Genomic DNA, 23567 nt, shown 5'->3' on the forward strand with positions numbered 1-23567 from the left:
GCAACCATTGCTTTTCACTGATTGAACGGAGCTTCTACAAATATTTTTGCGAATAGTTTGATAACGGTTTCAGGCAATTCCACAGTTCAGTTTACACTTGGCAACTTCGAAGAAAACATTTTTTTCTTTTTGTGACGAAACAAGAAATATTTCTTCGATCACAAAGGATAAACAGCGGAGGAGTTTATTTTGAACAATCATGAAAAAGAAGGTTTTGTGTTTGAATTCTGCCTTCAGTTAGATTAGGGACAGTTTTCTGAACATAAACAGACTGAAAATGTGAGGTAAAGCTGTGTAACAACGACGAATTTAGGAACAGAAAGCATGCAGACAGAAGCAAGCAAGTCAATTAACGAAATTTTAATGGCTGACCTTGCAGCTTTCGCATGTAGGCTATTGTCGAAGTAGGATGTTGGCAAGGTGGCTTGACATGTCGAAACGACTCTGAACTCACTTTTTTAATCTAGACATTGTAGCTACATTTACAGTAAGGACAATTCATTTATTTTCAAAAGTAGTTATCTATGTATGTAGACTATGTTGCATGTGAGATGGATTAGCAGGACCGGAGTACCGGTAGCATTGGTCACACAGTCTTTTTATTGTCTTCCATCAATTTTTGAAAAGTCTGGATTAAGCAGTTTGCGCGAATGCTAGCGTTCACTTGGGAAAAACTCAAAACTTTCTGCTTCTTTTGTATGATATTGTCTGCATTGACAAAAAAGACAGTGGTCACAGTGACAACTTTAAGTAGCCTACTGAAACACAGAGCTCTATCATAAAAATGGAAGTTAGCCTAAGGATACATATCGTAACATACGGTAAGACATTTGATAATATTTTAGGTCAAAAAATCTTTAAAAACATTTAGGTTACTGGTATATACAATATGTCAGCCATGTTAGTAACTTAAATTATATTTAGTAAGACAGGAGATCTTAAAAAGTGGAACAGAGTTGACTTGGTCAATTGTACAAATAAAGTGTGATAGAAACTAACAATCACTGAATAGTTGCTAGAAGACTAGGCTATCTAAATATAGAAAATAGTGTAGTGAGTTATTAATGCAAATATCAATAGGGCTATATGATTAAATTAGTCTATCGTACCTTGCTACATACGGTACGGTATTCAATTATTATTTGAAAATTAAGACATGGTTTATATATTTCACCTTAATTTTGCAGCTCTCTTTTACCTATACCACTGTAAAATTGAATTGAAAATTTGAGTTTTAAGTTTGTACCTTTCCTTGCTTTCTACTTCATAATGAACAGGTAATGTTTGCCATTTAAACTTTTTCTAGATTGTCATGATTCAAGCACTGATATTTAGTTTTTGTTTTATATGGTTGTCAGACTTAGTGGTCTCTGAATCGCTACAATAATTCACCCAACACATTGTTGGTGATGTGAGGGTGCTGATTGTTTTAATTATTTAGTCTACCCATATACCCCTAAGTAATATAATCCATATTTTTTTGCCTGAAATAATTTTGGTGGTGGTGGTAAATCGATTTTGTTTATGTAGTATTTTGATATTTTGGCATGCCCCACCATGTATTCTTTTTCTGCTTCAATTGTCTGTTGTGTTGCATCTACGTTCCGCAGTGTTACTCTTGTGTTGTCACAATGGGTGCAAAATAAAAGTGTTTATATTATACAATAGTCCTCGCTTATTAAGCCTAATGGCTATAAAGCCCAATGGCTTATTAAACCCGATTTGGTCTGGTCCGGAATTACAGAATGTATAGGAGTGGCAGAGAGTTGTCCCCACTTAATTGGCCAAAATTGTCTGGCCCTGAGGTTGGCTTAATAAGCTGGACTAGTCTACATTACTACACAAAATTTTGACTTTGGAGTATATGTATAAATATTAAAGTTTTATTGCAATATTTATGTCCAGAAAATTGATTTACTTTGCTGATGTATTCTTGTGAAATGTAAGTAAGTCATAATTGGCAATAATGCAATATTGGTAAGTTGTTTAGCCCAAGTCATTAAGTGAAGTTTTACCTACTTTTTCATGCAGGGCCCCTTTCGTGTGGCCCAATCTGAATGGAATGCAACCAGGAGGAGTATCAGTAAATAATTCATTCAGTAACTTAGTGAATGCGCCGCCTTTTCGTCCACAAGGAACATTACAAAGCAGTAAGTTGGTAGCTTTTTACAAAAGCTGATTCAAGTTTTCATTGCTTTGACTTACAAAGTGCTGTTGCTTCATTGGTAACAAAAGGCTTTTAATATTTAACAAAATGCTGTGATCTGGGTTTTTTCGCTGAAACTTTTCGGTCATTTGTCCAAAATAACTTAAAAAAATTCGGTCATTTTTTTTTTATTTTGGTCATTTTTTCTGATAAAAATATTTCCATTCAAGTAGCAGATACAAACCAAAAAATTTTCAGAATTTTGACCGAATTGACTATAGTTTTTCGGACATTTTGACCGAAATTGACTATATTTTTTTTGGACATTTGGCTAAAAAATCGGTCAATGACCCAAAAAAAAACCCAGGCTGTGATCCAGTAGTTTTTGAACTTTGTAGTTTGGAGAAGAGGTCTCTTGTGACAATTTTCAGATCTAAAAACAAGTTGTATGATATAAATGTTAAATTGTTGATGTACATTGTACATACAACATGTTGGCGGCTGATCATCTTTTAAAACCTGTTAGTGTTATACTTATACATGCTTTGTGTCTTTGGTTTTATAAACTTTATAAGTATTGGTGTGCATAAAAAGACCGTTTTGGTAGTCAAAGATTATTATCTTTCAAATTTTGTTTGGTTTCATATGGTTTGATTTCCAACACAATTGCTTGACACTTCTAGGCTACCTGAGAGGACTAGTGGACTACCCACTGCTTAGGGGAAGGGCAGACCTACGAGCCGATTTTTACAAAATCTCATATTTGTTTGTTTTTTATCTAAGATTTGTCTCAAAGTTTACGTATATCTTCCTACCTACAGTCTCCATACTTTCATGGATTTTAAGCATGTTCCGGTGGAAGCGGAAGACCCAGAGCGCAAAATTTAGTGTCCTCCAAAGTGGTTTATACGACCCGCAAGTGAGGGTCCTACAACCATTGTGGAGGGTCCTCTAAGCCGCTTGAAAAAAATGCAGTATTTTCGATTTTCCATTATTTAACAGTTTTATGTTGTGCTCTTGTCATGCTACTACAAGAAATGTCAAATGGAAAACACTAAATGTATGCGCTCATCGGAAAATCTCTCTGTTAAGAACACAGATGATTTTACTATCAGCACAAAATAGTCCGTGCACAAAGTTTAATTCGCAATCAGCAAATTGGACAAACATGACTGTACATCATCACCACAAACTTGTTTATTCAAAATTGTACATAGACAAGTCAACAGGTATCAATTAATTTTTTTGGATCGTGTTGTTGACCCAAAACAGAATAGTTTGCAGGTTGCTCCAATAGGGAGGTTCACAGGTCACGCACCACATGACTGGTAATTTTTTTGCTCCCAGCCTAAAACCTAATAAAGCGTGTTAAAGCCAACAATATCCACATTTGGCACTAAAGAGTTCTATAAAAGAAATTATGGGGGTGGTTCGCAGGTCACTCCTGTTCACTGGTCCCGCTCTTCCCCTACATTAAAAATTCACTAACATGAGGTTATAAGCTGGCACAAACACCACCATTCTCAATATATACGCTAGCTATCAAAAGGGTGATAAAAGGGCAAGACAGAGCCATCTCTCAGTTTAAGAATCGGAATTGTCAATTTAACTTTTAACATACCAGTACCTTACATTGATCTTCGGCTCCGCACTAATGTGTGTTTATATTGTGATGCTTTTGGCTAGGTTGCTCAATGTTAGTTCACTTTTCTTGTTATCAATGTATTCAATGGCAGCTCATTTATAAGGGGTGCAGCCCTATGGTTGCAAATGTTTAAGCATGTAGCAATATTACAAGGAACACTTTCACCATTTGTTTGGCATGTTTATTTGTAGGTGCTAACAGTTTGTGTCTCTCGGATCAGCAAAAAGTTTTGGTCACTGGTGGTATAGCTGCTCTACAGCAACATCAACAAGATGCCAAAGACAGACAGGTGCTCCATATGTTCTTTGTCGACTTGCTCGTTACCATGTTGTTGAAACAGCATATGCAATTTTCATATGCTATAAACAATTTCCATGGTTTTGCATACATTTTTTACTCCAGTGTAATGTTGATGTTGCAAACTGCATAAATATAATGGCTGATCTTGTGGTGTATTTTTTTGTGATACCATCTGTTTTGTTAGAGTTTCATATTTTCTCTATTGCACTCATCACTCATTTATTTGTCACAGAGTCGTTTCTTGGTACATTGTGCTCAATTTACATAGTTAATTCTTTTTAAAACTATGCTTAGATGGTAAATCGCCGCTCTTTGACGCGAACCACAAGCTGTGGTGTGTACCCCCAGAACGGTTCCGTTCGGCAATCTGCATTGAACCAGCACAGGGCTCTGCAGGTTTGTTGCGGCCATTCAGCGCCATGATAGACTACATGACATAGCGCTAGATCATCTTGCTTTTTACATAATTTTGACAAAACACTTCATGTTTTTGATTTGTTGTTCAATTTTATGATATACCTCCTAGAGTTTTAGTTTTTTTCTCATTTTTTTCAGCCCAGTTAATTTTTTTCGCATTTTTTACTGGCAGAGATCAACCAGTTATGATTCTAACCAACTCCTTACTGGACTATCAAGCAATGGTTCCGTTACCCCCATATCGGGTACAACATCACCCAATGCAATATCCCCTGGTTCAACTCCAGGCTTGTCCAACAACGGGTACAGAAGCCGGGAAACTGGAGTTATAGAGAAACTACTAGTCTCATATGGCTTCATCAAGTGTGCTGACAGAGAAGGCCGTTTGTTTTTCCATTACAGCCAATTTCACGGAGAAGCGCAGTCTCTGCACATTAATGGTAATTTAATTTAAAAAAAAGCAAGTTACGAAATGTTTATGTTCTGGGAAGTAGCAATGAATAACACAGTAGGCTACACTACAACGCTTTAATGAGTAGACGGATGTTATAAATACAGTAGTATTAACAGCCGAACGTTTTCGGTTTAAGCCCTTATGTATAATGTCTTGAAACCTCCAGCAGTAAAACAGTTAATAGTTTATTGTACATTTTGCCCAATCTCACTACATATTAAAATTAGCCATGGTACTATCAAATCAATAATGTTAACTGCCTGGCAATTTTGTAGCTGTTTCTTTTTACGGAAATCACTAACACAATGGAACAAATTTAAATCAAAGATTTGTGCATCATTTGCAGATGAATGCGAGTTTGAGGTCTCGATGGACACCCGAACTGGAAAACCGGTGGCAGTTCATGTTGTCCGGCTTCAGAAAGGAACGGTCGTGTTTGAAGTTTTAAGTGAAGAAAGAATTCTGGGAGAAGTGACTCACGCTGCACCACCGGCGTCATTGGTCTCTGCCCAGGGATCATTCAATGCAGTCCCAGGTGGCACCACTGGATATGCTGGTCTGGGGTATAGACCCAGCGAAAAAGGAGAACCGGTTGTATCTGGAAAACTGGGAAGTTTGTCTTATGAAAGAATGGGAGTAAGTGTTGTTTAGGATCTAGCACTTTTTTTCTTTTGCTGATAAGTGTAAGGACTGCATCCACTTACAGCGGAGCTTTAAAGTCACCGATTTATTAAGCTAACCGTCTGATTAGTTAACCCAGGATCAGTTTGTCTAAAGTTCATCAGTGGATCAGTATTCGTTGATTTTAAGCAGCGGATTATTATGTTTGGCACACACAAAAAAATTATTCTGCTAAATAAGTGAATAATCCTGTGTTGGTGCATGTAACCTCATCTTTTATGTGCACAGTAGGGTGTTGCAGGCGCCCCATGAAATTTAAATCTTGGTTTCACCATGCTTACCTTTTTTGTGGTACTGTGTTTAGATCAGTAGACCACAAATATGAAGTTTCATAAATTTTCATCGACGTTTACCTCCACCGCCGAGGCCATTTTGAGGTCCACTTTTTGAATTTTTTCATGTTTTTTGCCACTAGAGGGTAGTGTATAAGTTTTACAATATTAGGGGTATATTTAAAAGATGCACTATGATGTTCTGAATTGTTAAAAAAAAAAATTGGAGAAATGGGATAAGTATATCCAAAAATATTCAAGTTTTGTCACTAATTTTTTGCACAATACTGCCCCTAGTGGTGAAAAGGAAAATTAAAATATCTTAAAAACTACTCGTCATATTGTTATGGAACTTGCATGCACCCCCCCATTTTCGTGGGTAAGGAATTTGATTTTAGCAATATTTTTGCAAAATATTACCACTAGAAGGCGGTAATTCTAATTTTGAACTAAAAGGCGATATTGTTGCATTTCTTGAGCTATGCTATCTGAAGAATACAATTTCATGGCTTATGCACAACAAAATTTATTCAATTGTAAAGAAACTGCATGCATGCATGTACTATATCAATACATCCAAACAGGCAATGTGAGTCTTACTTAACACAATTTACGCAAAGGCAGTTGTACATCTTCGTTGTGTTGATAAATGACGATTTCTAAGATTTGGTATCTTTCTTCGATCTTCCTCCACCACTTGAATATAGTTTTGCAGATTTTTTTCTTGTTTTGCTAGATGAAGAAAGTCGGATACTAGTTTTACCCTTCTCTCTGCTGAATCATTGCAGACTCTGAGTGCACTTATGATACCATTAGCAGAAGCATAGCCATCATCTATTTCCCACTCTTTCGGGTGTTTGGCAAGAAAAGTTGTTGAAGTTTGCAAAAGTTCAAAAAACATTTTGCTGCTGGCATTTGCATAGGAGCACAATGAGTTATCATTAACAATGTCTGGCAGCTCTGGCTTACCGTATCCATTACCAAACCTGTTTGTAACCTGGTCATGGAAACTTGCATTTAAACGCAGCAGAGTTCTAGCCAAAGCTTCCTTTTCATCCATAGTGACTTTTTTGTCCCATAGAGCTAAGCGGATCAGCTCCCCAGTTACATACCATGTGTGCCTACCTAAAGCTTTTAATTTTGTCTACTGCATCATAGCTTTTGATGTCACTTACCATACCAGTTGCAAATGTTCTCGGGGTGCTGATGCAGCAATTGGACAGTTGAACCACCATCCATTAAATACAAAAGTCAATAAATCGCTCTAATTTTTGTATTTGTGACTTGGAAATGATTCCTTGTGGTAGAAAGTCTTGCAGCATTACTATCTTATAGCAATAGAGCTGCTTTCCCATCCACCTTGCTCGATGGACTGCACCGCAGTTCATGAAGTTGTACTGTCCACTGTTGATTCCAATGTACACCGCCATCAGGTCTAAAAGTTCTTTGTAGTCACCCCTCTGATAATTTTGCTTATCTCTCAAAATTTATAAGTGATTCCACTTTTCTGCTGTGGGTTGTTACAAATTCTCCCAACTCTTGAGGATCTTTGGTATGCAGTACAGCTGCAGCATGTGGGGTTGCATCGAATCCTTTGTTCCGGAATCTTTTAAATAGTTCAATGCCTGGAGATCTTGATGTTTCGACTTTCAGGGCTTCCCACACATGAGAAAGTATAACTTTTTCAGTACGTTTTCTGCATGCTAGGCAGAGAAGTGGTTTGTCTAGCTTTATTTGAAGAAAAATGCATGCAGCAGAGAGATGGCTTGAAAATCGCTTTGGGTATTGTTGTTTTAATTATTTTTTTCTGGCTATCACTATGCTGCATGCACTTTTCTTCAAATAAAGCTAGACAAACCACTTCTCTGCCTAGCATGCAGAAAACATATTGAAAAATGTGGTGCAGTCCATCGAGCAAGGTGGGTGGGAAAGCAGCTCTATTGGTATAAGATAGTAATGCTGCAAGACTTTCTACCACAAGGAATCATTTCCAAGTCACAAATACAAAAAATAGAGCGATTTGTTGACTTTTGCACTTTTGTATTAATTTAATGGATGGTGGTTTAACTGTCCAATTGCTGCATCAGCACCCCGAGAACATTTGCAACTGGTAAGTGACATCAAAAGCTATGATGCAGTAGACAAAATTATCAGTGTTGCTGCTTTAAAAGCTTTAGGTAGGCACACATGGTATGTAACTAGGGAGCTGATCCCCTTAGTTCTATGGGACAAAAAATCACTATGGATGAAAAGGAAGCTTTGGCTAGAACTCTGCTGCATTTAAATGCAAGTTTCTATGACCAGGTTACAAACAGGTTTGGTAATGGATATGGTAAGCCAGAGCTGCCAGACATTGTTAATGATAACTCATTGTGCTCCTATGCAAATGCCAGCAGCAAAATGTTTTTTGAACTTTTGCACATTTCAACAACTTTTCTTGCCAAACACCCGAAAGAGTGGGAAATAGATGATGGCTATGCTTCTGCTAATGGTATCATGTGCACTCAGAGTCTGCAATGATTCAGCAGAGAGAGGGGTAAAACTAGTATCCGACTTTCTTCATCTAGCAAAACAAGAAAAAAATCTGCAAAACTATATTCAAGTGGTGGAGGAGGATCGAAGAAAGATACCAAATCTTAGAAATCGTCATTTATCAACACAATGAAGATGCACAACTGCCTTTGCGTAAATTGTGTTAACTAAGACTCACATTGCCTGTTTGGATGTATTGATATAGTACATGCATGCATGCAGTTTCTTTACAATTGAATAAATTTTGTTGTGCATAAGCCATGAAATTGTATTCTTCAGATAGCACAGCTCAAAAAATGCAACAATATCGCCTTTTTACAGAAAAATAGTTCAAAATTAGAATTACCGCCCTCTAGTGGTAATATTTTGCAAAAATATTGCTAAAATTAAATTCCTTACCCACGAAAATGGGGGGGTGCATGCAAGTGCCATTACAATATGGTGAGTAGTTTTTAAGATATTTTAATTTTCCTTTTTACCACTAGGGGCAGTATTGTGCAAAAAATTAGTGATAAAACTTGAATATTTTTGGATATGCTTATCCCATTTCTCCAATTTTTTTTAAACATTATTCAGAACATCATAGTGCATCTTTTAAATATACCCCTAATATTGCAAAACTTATACACTGCCCTCTAGTGGCAAAAAACATGAAAAAATTCAAAAAGTGGACCTCTAAATGGCCTCGGCGGTGGAGGTAAACGTCGATGAAAATTTATGAAACTTCATATTTGTGGTCTACTGATCTAAACACACTACCACAAAAAAGGTAAGCAAAATCCGAGAGGGTCGGGGCGCCTGCAACACCCTAATGCACAGTAAACATCGAGTTTTTCACAGTTGGAGGAACTCGACATAGCAGCGTGAACCAAGAGCTAATTGTACATTTTCTCACATTCATTGTCTTTTTTACGACTTTCAGGAATTTTTCTTCCTCCACTATTCTGCAAATGATCTCACGAACCCGAACACTGCTCTTTCTCGTGGAGACAAAGTGTCTTTCAACATCGCGACAGAGAAAAGGTACAATTGACTTCTGCGTGATGTTTCGATTTTACGAATGTTGTGTTTAGAATGTGAACTGTAACTAGCCACTAGCCATCAATTAAATAATTAACTGCCTTGCCTTCCCGTCTACTTAATCTAAATCTTCAGCCACCGGACGTAAGCCTGGATCCCACGAAAATTACATGATCTTCTTAGCTTGCAACTGTGCAACATCTTTCAAGGCAAAATTTAATTGCATCTTCGTGGTTTTCACGTAATAGAGATAAATAATTAATCGACAGTCGATGCTACAAGCGGTTGCTGAGATACATGCAGATTGCAGAGATATTGGAAGTTGTTGAAGACTGTCACAAAATCTTTGTATTATTCTTGCTGTTGCTGACGTTGAAGATTTTTTTTTATCTTTAGAAAGTTGGCCTGCTGTAAAACCTGCATACACGACTTTATGCCGCGGCCCGAATGACGCAAACACGATTGTTTAAGAAAGACAAAGTTTCATTTTGACTAGGATAACAGCAATCACCAATAGCCTAGCCAAGAAATATTTATGCCTACTTTAAGCTTAGTTGGACTGCATGAAGCAAAACTAAGCTAACATCAACTCATGCAAACCACCGGTTTAAATAACCGGTCTATTTTTCACTGGTGGCTAGTCTAATTAGTAGGCTTTAGTTTTAACGTAGCTATATTGGGACTACTCGCTTTAATTTTCACATGAAAAACTTGACTTTTCGATAAGATCTGATTTTGGTGAGTTAATTATTGCTTTTATGATAAAAAAGTTTTTCACAAAGTTTTTTTTCATGTAATAGAAAAATCTTTGTTTTTGACGCATCGTAGCAATTTGATTTTGTAATGCGTTTAAAAAAATCTGAAAATGCGGGAGAATGTTATAACGCAGAAAAAGTTGTGGAGCGCAAGTTGTTTTAATTACGAAACGCTGTTTGACAGCGCGTCCAAACCTAATCGGTCTTCGAAAACAAAATAGTGTAACTGACCTCCTGTGTTGTTCCTGAAGCAGCGAGGAACGAGATTAACTGCGAGAAGCCAGACTTAGCCTACACTTCGAGTTGGCCAAACGTTTCTGATTAGTAAGAGTTCCATGCAGACGTGTCCATTAAGATTAAAAAGCAACAAGTGTATTAGTGGCAGCTTCATATTTATTTTGAAGTGGAAAAAATTGAAATTACTAACGTATTAAAAACACAAAAAAAATAATTAGTTTTAATGGGAAATAACCAAGCCTCATCGTTATCTTAAGAAGATCTTTATCTTGTTATGTGTAAAAAAATTTGTATTTTTGTTTGTATAAAAATTGAAAGTTGGAATTACTACCAAATTCAATTTACCTTAGTACGAAATTATCAAATCTTGCGTCATTCATGCATTGCGGCATTCGGGCCTTGCGGCCTAGAATTCGCGTCATTCGGACCGCGTCATAAAGTCGTGGACCGGTAATACTTCGCTTACATTTTGTCTTTTATTTGATCCGATTGTCTATATAGCAGAGTTAAGTTGTGGACAGTTTTGTAGTCGCAATTTCACCTTTGTTTTCAATGAGCTTTGATATGGTAAACTCTGAAGTGTTAGTTGCGTCTATAATCTCTGCTAAGTGTTTCATGAGAGCCATGTTCGTCATAGAACCGGCGTGATGCGGGCGCGAAAGATCACATTGGTCGAACGTGCGCCGCCTGAGAGGTTCAGCGGCATCGTCACCGCCATGAAGGAATCTTTTGGATTCATTGAACGTGCTGATCTTGTGAGGGAGGTGAGTTCTTCTTTGAACCTGTTTTAGATCTAGAATTTTCTTGTGCAATGCCTTCAAGTAGGCATATATGATATACAGATGATTTCTGCTCTATATAATACAGCACCATCTGGTCATCGTACAACGTCTTGCAAATGTGCCTCTCATTGTAATCCTTCTTGCTCAAAATAAACTGTTTTACTTTATTTTGTCATGAATGTTTTAGTTGAAAGTTTAATGTCAAGTCCAGTTGGTCTGTAAATTGAAACATTTTGGCATCGAAACCGATCGACTTTAGGCTAGAAAGCTTCAATAGCGTTTGCATGAGAATTGGAGTTAACTATATAACTATTGTATAAAATGTATTATTGTATTTGCAACATTCCAAAACCACGTCATTTTCAAATGATAAATTCTTTTCGCGTTGCATGAAACATCTAGTTGTTTAAGACAAGTTTTGTAAATTTATGTTTCGCTTTATTTTTCGCTATAAAAAAAAAAGATAATTCAAATGTTTCACAAGAATATAATTTTTTTTTTTAAGTCAAACAGAAACTTCAAATAACTTATTGTGACCATTTTTCAGATCTTCTTCCACTACAGCGAAGTCCTGGCCAACGTACCTGACCTTCATGTTGGCGACCACGTTGAATACAGTATTCAAAAACGAAACGTATGTTTGCCGTTTGTTATCGGGCATAATCTCAGCTCACCGGCAACCAGCTAGAAAGTTACTTTTTTGCGTTGATCCAACGTCTGCAGGCGTTGAATTAAGGAAAAAAAAGGGGTCATTTGTTGTCTGGTAACCTGTACTTAGCAGCTGACGACGCTGATTTTGGTTAATTTGACTTCTTTCTTGCGAGTGACTCAAAAGCATTATTGTTTCCTCGACTTTCCTATTGTTTGCTTTGCGTTATTTCAGCAAATTAGGTGAAGTCAGTTTTTGACAGCACATTTTAGTTGTTTACTTCTTTCAGTGGTGAATGACGGTCTTCAACTCTGTATGACGTTGATTTGGAATCTGAAGACGTTAAATAAACTTAAAACTTAAGTCTTGTATGTGATTATTGTTTTTGCGATCTGTTTCAGTGTAAAGATGTAAGAAATCCAGCCTTTCAACGACACTTAAGAAATTGCGGTTTCACTAATACTACCATTGTTGAAACTTGAACCACGACTGCTTCTTGTGCTGTAAATAAACAACACGAGTTCTTCACTTGTTCTTGCCATTAGACGATTTCCCATTTTCTTGACTGATTTTATTAATGTTTATTCATTTTGAAAAACATTAATTTTTTTTCAAACCTGTCTTCACTTTCGTGAGTTCGATGGAATTTTTTTTTTATTATTCCTGGTTTCAGGGAAAGGAGGTTGCCACGGAAATCCGTCTTCTCCCATTGGGCAGTGTCAAGTTAGAAGAGATTTCAAGCGATCTTTTTGTTGGGGCCATTGAAAAACCTCTACCTGCTAAGGCTTCAAATAAAGTTGTTAACGAGGTGAATGAAGACATTTCTTCTTAAATTTATCTTTGCATCTTATTGTATCATGCTTGTAATAACATTATCATTCCTGTGTACAATATTGAAATGCGTCGACATATTATGCTCTCACCTGTTGAGAATGAATATTTCAGTTTTAAAAGCCAAAGCTTTTATTTTTAGTCACAAAAATATCATTTCAAACATCATCCCAACGTTGTTTTTCAGTCAACAATTGCTGGTGGCGACGCCACCTCGCCGAACCAAACCATAAAGAACGGGACACCATCTGCTGCTGCAGCCACCGCTCAGCCTTCTCTTGCTTTAGCTGGCTTGATATCGTACATCGATGGTAAAGGCGAAATGAAGCACATCAAGTTCGGAGAGAAAGACAGAGCTGCCAATTGCTTGCACACTCTATGCAAAGGTGACAAGGTAAGTATCTGAACGTAACAACGGAGTTTGAAAATGCGTATTAGCTAATGTTGACTTAAATTGTTCTTGGTTAGATAACATTTTTCTTCGTTAGTTTTTTTATAGCCAATCAGGCTTAGTTAAAAAAATACCCGCCAATCCAGGAGCCAGTCTCGTTCATGTGGTTAAGTAAAACCCCACATCAAATAAATTTTATTCTTTGATGAATTTTCATAGATTTTAATCTTCCCTAACCACATCAAGCTTTAAACAAGAATTTATGAAAATGTACCAGCTCGAAAAGAACCTCACAGCTTAGCTCTCACTTTACAATGTTATCTTAGTATTTTTCGTAGTTAGTTTCTCTGCATCTTAGCAACTCTCCTCACATCTTTACGTGTTGTGATCCATTTCAAAGGTGTCCTTCCTAACTATAACCGACAAGCGTGACTTGCTCCAAAGAGCCGCAGGAGTGACGTTGCTTCTAGACAAGACACTTGGCACTACCAAAGAGAAGAGAGAGCAGGTTAGTGTGGCAAAGTCAACTGATTAGAAAGAATTTAACGTCCCCCCACTGCATTATAATGTGAAGACGACCGGGTGTATGTAGATTGTAGGCCAAGCACTCAGAAGCAAGCTATGTAGGTTCAAACAAAAATTTTCCATTCAGGGAATAGTAGCCGCCGTGAAAGAAGGATTCGGATTCATCAAGTGCGTCGAGAGAGACTCCCGGCTCTTCTTCCACTGCTGCGAGCTCCTGGACCCCACCCATCACATCCGTATGTCCGATGAAGTGGAGTTCACCGTTCTTCTTGATCCAGTAGCTGAGAAACAAAGGTTGGAAATCAAAGTCTTTTATAGTAGAAGCATCAACGCGGCTTCCTACATCATATTGCAATGTCACTATTGTACCTAAAGCCGGATTTATTTTGCACATGTAGTTCATAGTTGTGTAAAAGAAAAAAGAATCATCATTACCTCCATGGTTTTGTGGTGTGTTTAGTGTTTACTGTTTGTTAGTAAGATTTTCAACTCTTACTTAGTTATCATCATCCAGTTTGTTTTTTTTCCAAAATGAATGGGCGCAGCTGGTTCGATGACTATGTGCCCTTTTGTGTGCATCTGTGAGGGCAGTGTACCGTGTTATCGCAATGGGCTCAAAGTAGACCGTGCCTGTTGTTATACAGTATATTACTCTTTAGAATGCACGCAACCAGAATCAAAGTTTTACCTCGTGGCACTGTCATATTCCACACCATATCCGAGCAATCATACATTGGAATCATCGAATCCCTTGCAGGCACAGCTGCTAACTCCATGCCCAAAAGGTAGTTGCTGTGTTTGATTTGAATGTTTACTAACAATTTTGTTTTAGCGAGTATCTGTCAATAGCCCCAACCAGAATAACGTCTTTTTTACTTAACGTTACCAGACGTTGAATCAATGTAAAAAAACTGATTTAATAGCTGGTGTCTTGCTGCTCTGACTGTTCCAAAACTTTCCACGTTACGATTTACCAACGTAGTGTAAAGTCGCTTGATAAGAGCAGTTGTTGCAATCGCGTCGTTTCAACTTTAAACAGTAATTCGACGTCTGTAAACGTTAAAAATACACATCTTTTGTCAAATGTCAGATACGTTACATTTTCTGTAGCTCTTGCACAGGTTAGCTTGTAGCTTGTCGTTTTTATCCCGTGTGGTTTTCATCCAACAGCTAAATTATTCTCTTTTTCAGTCCCACCGAATGCCTTTACAGTCCTGGCCTGGGACCTAATCCGGGTATCATTGTGTACTGCACGAAGGGCGCATTCAGCGAAACTGAGAACCTTGTACGGATTCCATACGCTGCCAAAGACTTCCAGGAATGGAAAGATGCCCTGAATCTTAAAGTTGGAAACTCTGTGAGTTGCAGCCCGATTGTGTCTATCGTGAGTCATGTTTTTTCAATATTTTACCAAACTTTTGCTTCAGTATCGTTGAAACAGAATTTCAACAACAGTTTCCAGCTGTTTTCCATCATTAAATGCTGAATGAATAATAATAAAAAATAAAACGTTTATCCCAGGTTGAGTTTAAGATATGCGAGGTGAAACGCACTGGAGTCAAGAGCGCTGTGGACATCAAGCTGCTCCCAAGTGACATCGAAGAGCAATACACTGCGCTAAGCAGACGAGCAAATATTCTATCGCAAATGAAATTGGCCCCACTGCCCGAAGAAAGTGAGTAAAAGTTAATTGTAGTTTAAAAAATGCTTCATCAAATATCTGCTTACGCTCTTGTTTACAGTAGCATTATTAGAAAAAGCAAAGCTAACTTTGGAATTACAAGCTTCATAATATCCGTGAATTATCATAAAGTTTTAACTCTGCTACTTGCTTTTATAATTACGCACTTAAAAGCTGAATGATGAAACTTTCTTTGTCGATTTTTATTGTGTCGCGGTCTATTAACAGCTGTATGTCTCTTTACATACTTACATATGAACAACTATAAGTAGCAATAATGGCATTGTTCTTCTGCAGCCACACTACCTCGTTTTGAGTTGGGTGATGTCCCAGCCAGAAAGCAGTCATCTGATACCTCCATCAAATCATCCACTCCTCCTCAAAGGTAGTTTTTGTGGGATCAGAATTTTTTTTAAATTAATTTTCAACCGCAACACACCGCATTTTATTTGTCGTTTGCCGTAGGTACTTGAAACTAAACTCAATTATTGCTTTGCTAATACAGCCAATTCCGCTTTATCAGATTTTTTACTGATCACACGCTTATTTTTGTAAAACTGTCTTTTTCCAATCAGGTAGGTTAGTTTTAATTGCGCCAATTTTGTTGTTTTGTTTTGCATCATGAAAAGAAATTATAAAAAGCGTAGCTGTGAATTGTGTCTTGAACTTTTAGCAGAGTTTGTATTTTACACAATCAACTGCTTGATGAAGTTTTTAATCCTGATACTTCATCTCCAGCAGTATGTCCGAGTCCAGCATCGCAAGCGCTCCCTCCCCTCCTGCCAGTGCGCTTGAAGCCGCCGATGAACCGACTAGGGTGCCAGAGTTCAAGCAGTTGTCGATTTCAAACACGGACGCAAATAATGACGGCTCTACTGAAGAGTTTGTATATGTCATTCAGGTAACATTATTTGTTGTCAGTTTTCGCTGACGTAGCTTGCGTCCTTGAACCGAAAGAACTGGTAATTTTCTTAAAACAAATCATAGAAAAGTTTAATTTTTTTGAAGAATGTAACTCTACCAAAGCAGGATTTCTATTGTTGGTTACTAGAACGCTACGAACATTTTGCTGCATTCAGTTTTGCAAATAGTTTGTACACTGGCGCTCGAACTACCGACTTTGCAATAAACAACGCATTGTTCAGGATGATCCACCTGTGGAGAACGACAGCGCTTTCGGCTGGATGAGCACTTTAAAAGACACGTTTGGCTTCATCGAAGCTTTCGACCATGGCGCTGAGATATTTTTCCACTTCAGCGAACTGCTTGCACCCCTGGAAAGCTACAGAGTCGGCACCCCCGTGCACTTCGTCATGGGAATCAAAGGTGGGAAGGATGAGTGTCTGCATGCTATCGAAAGTAACTTAGCTATTTCTTGGTCTATTAAAATAAGTTAAGTAACTAATTTAGTCTATTAAAATCGGCTGGATGTAGTTTTTTTATGTAAGAAACGGCATTGCAATCAATTGATAATGGCATTGCAAAAATCTTCCATTCGCAGCAGTGTTTCCAAGTTAAAACCGAAAATAATGAACTAACGACATTCGGATTTCTACGTCCCATTAATTTACTGAATAAAGATTTTAACAAAGTTTCACTGGAATCAAACGACTAAAATTCTTACTCGGTCATTGACCGGCTGTCAGTGTTAACCTCATGATAACTGTTCAAGATTGTAACAACACATTTTTCACAGAGGATAAAGCGTGCGCTATGAAAGTGCAGAAGGTTACCGATGATGATCTTCCCTCCAGAGAGCTTGTTGAAAGCAAAATAGTGAAGGGTAAGAAACTTCTTTGTGAGCCTCTAAACCAGTGGTTCTTAAACCTTTTAATATCGTTGCCCCTGAGAAGAACATGATTGATTTTAATTACCCCCTTTTCAAAAAGTAACAAATTACGAATTGCATTTTAATAGTTTTTAGCGCATACACTGACTAGACTAGACCACTGCAACCTGCAATGCTAACGACTATTATCAGCTACTGTCTTACGGTCTACTATACTGTCTATACATAAGACACCAACATACTATGATGTCACAAAAGGCATGGTTTTAAGCGAAACGAAAGATAAACGCACACGAAAATCTATTTAGTTCTAATGTATAGGTTTAAAAGTACTGTGTTTAATTGGAATGTTACCAAAAACGATAATCTAAATTACCCCCAAAAAATGACTCTACCCCTTTGGTCGTAATTAGCCACAGGTTAAGAACCACTGCTCTAAACACTTAACATCATTTGTGATTTCTTTCAGTTTACATTTATTGACCGCATTGATTTTAAAGCCAGTGATTTTTGCTAACAACAGCACAATAATTTTTCTGTGTTTATTTACTTCATATTAAAACGAAAAATAATCTCTATTGCACTGGTCGCTCACATCACCTTCCACTTTTCAGGAAAAGTTTTGAAGCCGCTCAAGTCAGTTAATCCAAACCAGAGCACTTACCAAGGTCTGATCGAGTACAAGGAGATCTGCGAACCCGGTAACCGCTTGTTTCTTTGTTTAATGTTCGTCTGTCAAAATCGTTTTTTCAACGTCCAGCAACCCTTTTTAACACCGAGATATGTTACCCCAGCCCGCAAAGTGATCATCTTGGCACTTTCTCATAACGTGCACTGTCATTTTCCAGGGCAAACCACCATCATAAAGACAATTCCGTACAGCCCATTGAGCCTGTCCGACCGTCGCGACTTCATCCAAGTTGGTGACAAGGTCACCTTTCAGGTAATCTCAAGCTTATTGACATTTATCGCAGGTTTACAGATTTCTGGATTTGTAGAACAACTCATTGTTTTTAGAATCAAGAAAGTTATGTGTGAAATTTATTAACATAGCTTGCGGTTTCTTTGTTTAGAGACCGGTATTGGTAAAATATTGACAGAAGTAACGTGAAATAAGATTTTTCGTCCACCGATGATGACTGTTTGCACAAAGTCATGCATAAACATTCTGTACTTGAACCTAGTTATATTACGTCACAGATCAGTACCGACGAACGCAGCGACGTTCAACGCGCAGTTAACGTCAACGTCAACAGAGAGACGGTGCGTGCCACAGTGGACAGCATCAAAGGCGACGTAAGTTTTCAAATTTATCGTAACACAAACGAAACATCGATGAGTCATTATCGTACCTCAATTCGTTTCCTTCCACTTTGTCCTTGATAGACTGTCCAGCTTTTTCTGTTAAGCGCTGTACTGCTTTCACAAAGCGTCGACCTCACTCCAGATTCTTGGCTCCCGGATATTTGTGGACTGTGGTTTTGCACCGAATGTGTGCCGACCTACTGCATCTAACTGGAGTGAACTGGTTCACTAAAAGTTACCAACGTATCGGGTGGAATGTTTATTAGGTGAAAACATGTACTACATACAGATCGAAGTCTATGAGAACAAATAATTAAATGGCAGAACGGTTGACGCACTGAAAGCATCATCATTCATTAGTGTAGGGATTTATGATGTCTTTATCCATGCAAACCTTCTTAAAAGAATGAAACACGTTTACTGCAATAAACTTTTTTTATGCGTTACAACCTTCATGTCTTCAGTTCGGCTTCATTAACTACGAAGTGAAAGGTGGAGACAGCAATGGCAGCACTGGAAAGTTGTTCTTCCACATGTCCGAGGTCCGCGACCCCAACCTGCAACTCACTCCGGGATGCAATGTCGAGTTTTCGGTTATTTACAACCAGAGGAGTGGTAAGCGATTGTCAGTTTGAAATTATTATCTTTTTTGTGCACTCTGCGTCGTATTGTAAATCTTCAGCGAAATCCGACTCTTCGTTTTAAAGCGGCCGAACTCATCAAAATCGTAAAGTATTGAGCTTGGCGGCCTAGCTGATAGTGTGGTCGTCTTTAAATTGGTAAGCGTGAGTTCGATACCTTCTCGCGCTCTACCAAAAGCTTTATAAAATTCAATTGAGTCTTGTTTCTGCTTGGCACCCAGCATTTAAGAAATTTATTTTTAAGCTAATATTGTACTCTGCTGCGTCTTTATGTGTCTGCCCCAAGAGTACGTATTGCGGATCAAGCACTATGGCATACCTGTTGAAAAAGCTTATCGAAATTTAATCACTTCAACAGGAAACTGCTAGACCAGTGATTCTTAACCTTTTTTTTATCAACCCCCCCTTCAATAATGGTCATGTGCCTCGCGCCCCCCTAGATTTTAAATAAGTATCATACCAAAAAAATTGCATTTTTATCTGTTTATTGTACACATCAGTGAGATACTTGTCACTGCTTCTTAGCGACTAGATTTTTAATGCGAGGTTTAACTCCAGAGAGTGAACAACGTAAGTCTCCTTTAACTCTCAGCCGTAGAAATGAAGCCGTAGAAAAGTAAAAATGAAGCAGCGTCAAGAAAATTTGATAAATCTGAAGGAGTTCAGCGCAAAATAGTTTTGTAAAGTTCTGGTCTAACTAATAAAGCAAGAATTACTGAATACAATATAAAATAAGATAAAATACGGAATATGACGAACAGCATAGGTCCTAGGACATTAAAGTAATTAAAAAAATTGAAATTGTTGTAGAGCTTTTGCTCCCCCTGAGAGATGCTTCACGCCCCCCTGGGGGGGCGCCCCCCCCCCCCCCGGTTAAGAACCACTGTGCTAGACAGTTGATCACTTGAATATGTATTAATCCTTCCTCACTCAAGCCCCAACTACTATTCTAACTTCCATGATCATAACTTTAGCCTTGCTTAAAGTTTGTGATAACTTACGTTCTAAATTCATCCCTTATTTACCGACATAACATGTGTCCAATAGTGTTCCTTGCATTAAATATCTCATGAACCTTCTTTACATCGTTTTAATGAGGTCACGAATTTCAGGGAAGTTCTCCGCGTCGAAAGTTCGCTTGGCCGATGCCCTCCCGAAGCAACAGCGACCGGAGCGACTTCGACTTCGAAGCACATGCGACTCAACAATCGGCCCGATAGTTGTCGCTGTCCGACAACCCCGAGGACCGACTGAGAACAGCAAGGTAAGCCAGCTACACAGCCAAGCCACAAACTGCGCCCAGTTGGAGTTCTTGAGCTTTCATGTCATTTAAATGTTGCTAAACCTTCTTTAGAGTCTAATAGCTACACCTTCTATATGTAGTTAACTGAATCAATTTGTAGCATGCCGTTATGTTGGACGCGAGCTTATCGAGTTTTCATCAACTGTGCATTTTTACGACGTAGTTTCGCTAGTTAACATTGATTTAACTTGAAGACGTTTTAGCAACATTGCTTTAACGTTGATTTAACTTGAAGACGTTTCAGCAACATTGCTTTAACATTGATTTAACTTGAAGACGTTTTAGCAACATTGCTTTAACGTTGATTTAACTTGAAGACGTTTTAGCAACATTGCTTTAACGTTGATGACACTTTTCAGGGATTTTCGTTCAACAGAGGCACGAGCAGCACAGCCGAAGATGCTTCCACCACCACCACCAGCGAGACTTAATCAACCCCGTCCAATACCTGATGCAGTTGTACTTTTTATTTACTGACCGCCGGTTTAAGATAAATTCAACTCGACAAACAAGAGCTAATTTTCTTTGCGTTGCACGCTCGTTCTGTGTTATTTGTTGACGTTTTTTTGTTGTCCGTTTTTTTTTTTCACCACGCGTACATTCCCCTCGGGACTACGCAGCGTATTATGACGTCAGGAAGGCGGCAATTTCACTCGCTGGACTTTCAGTCTCTCTCATGTTTTGCACATGTACTGCTCCTTACATAGTGGACTTTAATGCAGTTTATCCATTCTTCAACGTGTTTTGCAGTGGGCAGTCAGTGAATTCGCATGTCACATTGAACGTATTGCCCCACCGAAATTACTTTCCTGACCGCCATAGTCGAAAAATACTCACGTTTCGCCTTTTTCGAAAACCCTTGTATTTGAAGCTCCATGCTCACGATTTGCCAAATGTAACGTTATTTTTTGTCACAAAAACATTGCTTTTTCTCATTTATTTTTGAAGTTTTGTAAAACAGTATTGCTGCTTTTCATAACTGCGCTACCGAGTGGTTGAAAATGTCATTCTCTCACTGCCCTGCTGGGCTTTGTTTCTTGGGCCGTCAAAGCTTTATTTTTGTGAAACGCCGACGCCCTCGGCGTCTGTACGTTCTCCCCTGTATTTGCTTCTGTCGTTCACGCCCAGTTTTCCCTCGAGTCGTCGCCTGTTCTGTACATGTCCATGCTGAAGATTGCGTCCAACCATTTCAACTGAGGAAAATGATTTCTTTTTTTTACCAAAGTTTTACATCAAAAGAAAACGCGTTAAAAGGTTTTACAATGAAATTTAATCACAATATGAAAAAGCCTACTCTCTGAAGGAACGCCTGCCCCAAATAGCAAAATTCATCATTTTTATAAACGTTTGTACTTGTAATGGTGATGGATTTTGGGATTTCCGAAGTCTACACAAATTTTCATTCCCCAATGGCTGCTGAAGCGTCATTGCTAAGTTTTCATTGAAACTGTAATGCATTTTTATGGCCGATTTATTGCCAAATCGAATGCAAAATTTCCCCAGTTTTGGCTTTTTGCGCGACAGAATGTCTCGTTTCATGCACCCTTGTAGTAATTTAACGTCAAAGTAACATACTTTGTGACAGTTGCTTTTGTTCTATGTCCCAAATGAATTATTTTTCCCCAATGTTTCTGTAAAATTGCTATCCAGTTTGTTTTCGTTTGTGGATGGATGTCATCTACCGCGACGGGGCTATTTGCTTAAGTTTTGCGTTGCTGAGCGCAACTTTGATGAAAATCAACCTCTTGTTTGAATTCCGCTTGCAGCTCACTCCCCTTTCACTGTGCCATGAATGGCCGATCCCCGGCCTCCAGTTCAGTTCTTTTTACATTTGTAGACGTTGAATTAATGTAAAAAGGACTGAATTGCTGGCTGGGTCTTGATCGATTTTGCATCTTCACGTTGCAACAACCACCGTGTGTTTTTGCGTCGTGAATTCCCGCTTCGTGTCAGATACAATTTCTAGTTTGTTAAAAGATTTTCTAAGTTATCGATTCCACGAAGGCAACCCGTGTTGGTTTGCTGTCTTCGGTCACTTGCTAACTCGCCCGCAATTGCAAAGCAAATTATTGTTCAGTTAAGATTGTTTTTTTGATGAAAAGTGCTATATTTGAATGGTAAACCCTCCAGTATTTAAGGCCATAGGTTTGTGTTCAGGTAAAAAAAATGCTTATTTTACCTTGTTTGGACGTTGTTGGCATGTTGAATAGACATAACAATGGTATTTGCAACCGTCTTATATACTATGACCAATTATTAGCCTATTGTCAGCTTGGAAAATCAGGTTTTTGTCTGCGAACGTTGAATGGCCCAAAAGCACTGATTTTCCTGCTGGGCTGCATTTATACCTTATCCAGTTGGTGCTCTTCTCGTGAAACTGCTAACTATTTTTATTTTATTTTTACTTTGTTTTTTCCCACTGTTTTTGTTTTGAAATTTGCGTTTGTACATAACTTCGTTACTTGAGTTACCAAACCCGATGCCAATAATTTTGTCGGCCAGAAGCTGCTTATATTTAGAATCATTTGGTTCAGTTGCCTTCGTTTTATGCCGATAGTTGAAATTTGAGTTTGTTTTGGTGACAATGGTTTGCGTTGGAAGTATAAAACAAAATCGCTCAAACTGTGTGGTTTTTTCAATCTGTTGATCACACACTTATGCATTTTAAATTCGCTTGCTAGTTACCACGCATCAAAGAGGAAAACTCAGAAGGCTACGCAGTTCAACAAAAAACTTCCAGCTTAAAGCTTTTAAAAGTCGCGAATTTTAATCACACGAAAAAAACTTTTATGTCACAGCCCTGTAATGGAATGTCCACAAGATTAGAACAAAACACCATGGCGATCTTTGTATAGATCGCTATGGTTAAAACCAGTGGCGTAGCCAGGAATTTAGAAAGGGGGAATTTTGATGGCGTTGGTCCCCCAAAAAAATTTGAAAAATTGCTTTGAATTTGATGCATTCTGAAAGCATTTTCAAAAAAATGTGGCATAATTATTCCTGTAACATGGTGCTGTCCGGTGGCATAGAAAAAGGGTAAGATCATGTTTTCTGGGGCATTTTTCGGTAATAAAGCTAAGTCTCTGTTTTCTTGTGGCTAATTCCTGGCTGAGATGTTTGGTATTGGCAAAACTCGCTCTTTTAATGCAGTTTCGTTCAAAATTAGGCAAACTTTGTTTTAGAGACTGAAAGCATCATTCTCAATATCGTG

The 23567-nt window shown here is 38.2% G+C and overlaps 1 protein-coding gene across 1 annotated transcript; it reads left to right on the forward strand.

Moving 5' to 3' along the window:
- Positions 1-232: 232 nt before the first annotated feature.
- LOC145779327 (cold shock domain-containing protein E1-like) lies at positions 233-22997 on the forward strand. Its single transcript, XM_082590887.1, has 27 exons — positions 233-821; positions 1188-1277; positions 2032-2150; positions 3983-4080; positions 4386-4487; positions 4681-4948; positions 5309-5598; positions 9370-9470; positions 11097-11223; positions 11789-11875; positions 12564-12698; positions 12909-13115; positions 13513-13620; positions 13765-13931; positions 14297-14422; positions 14829-14994; positions 15159-15312; positions 15616-15703; positions 16057-16219; positions 16464-16644; positions 17015-17101; positions 17722-17808; positions 17956-18050; positions 18308-18403; positions 18877-19027; positions 20166-20317; positions 20716-22997. The coding sequence occupies exons 2-27, from the start codon at positions 1270-1272 to the stop codon at positions 20785-20787; spliced, it is 3435 nt and encodes a 1144-aa protein (XP_082447013.1). The 5' UTR covers positions 233-821; positions 1188-1269; the 3' UTR covers positions 20788-22997.
- The last annotated feature ends 570 nt before the right edge of the window (positions 22998-23567 follow it).

This window comes from Aplidium turbinatum, chromosome 11 (assembly GCF_918807975.1).
Source record: "Aplidium turbinatum chromosome 11, kaAplTurb1.1, whole genome shotgun sequence".
Taxonomy (NCBI): domain Eukaryota; kingdom Metazoa; phylum Chordata; class Ascidiacea; order Aplousobranchia; family Polyclinidae; genus Aplidium; species Aplidium turbinatum.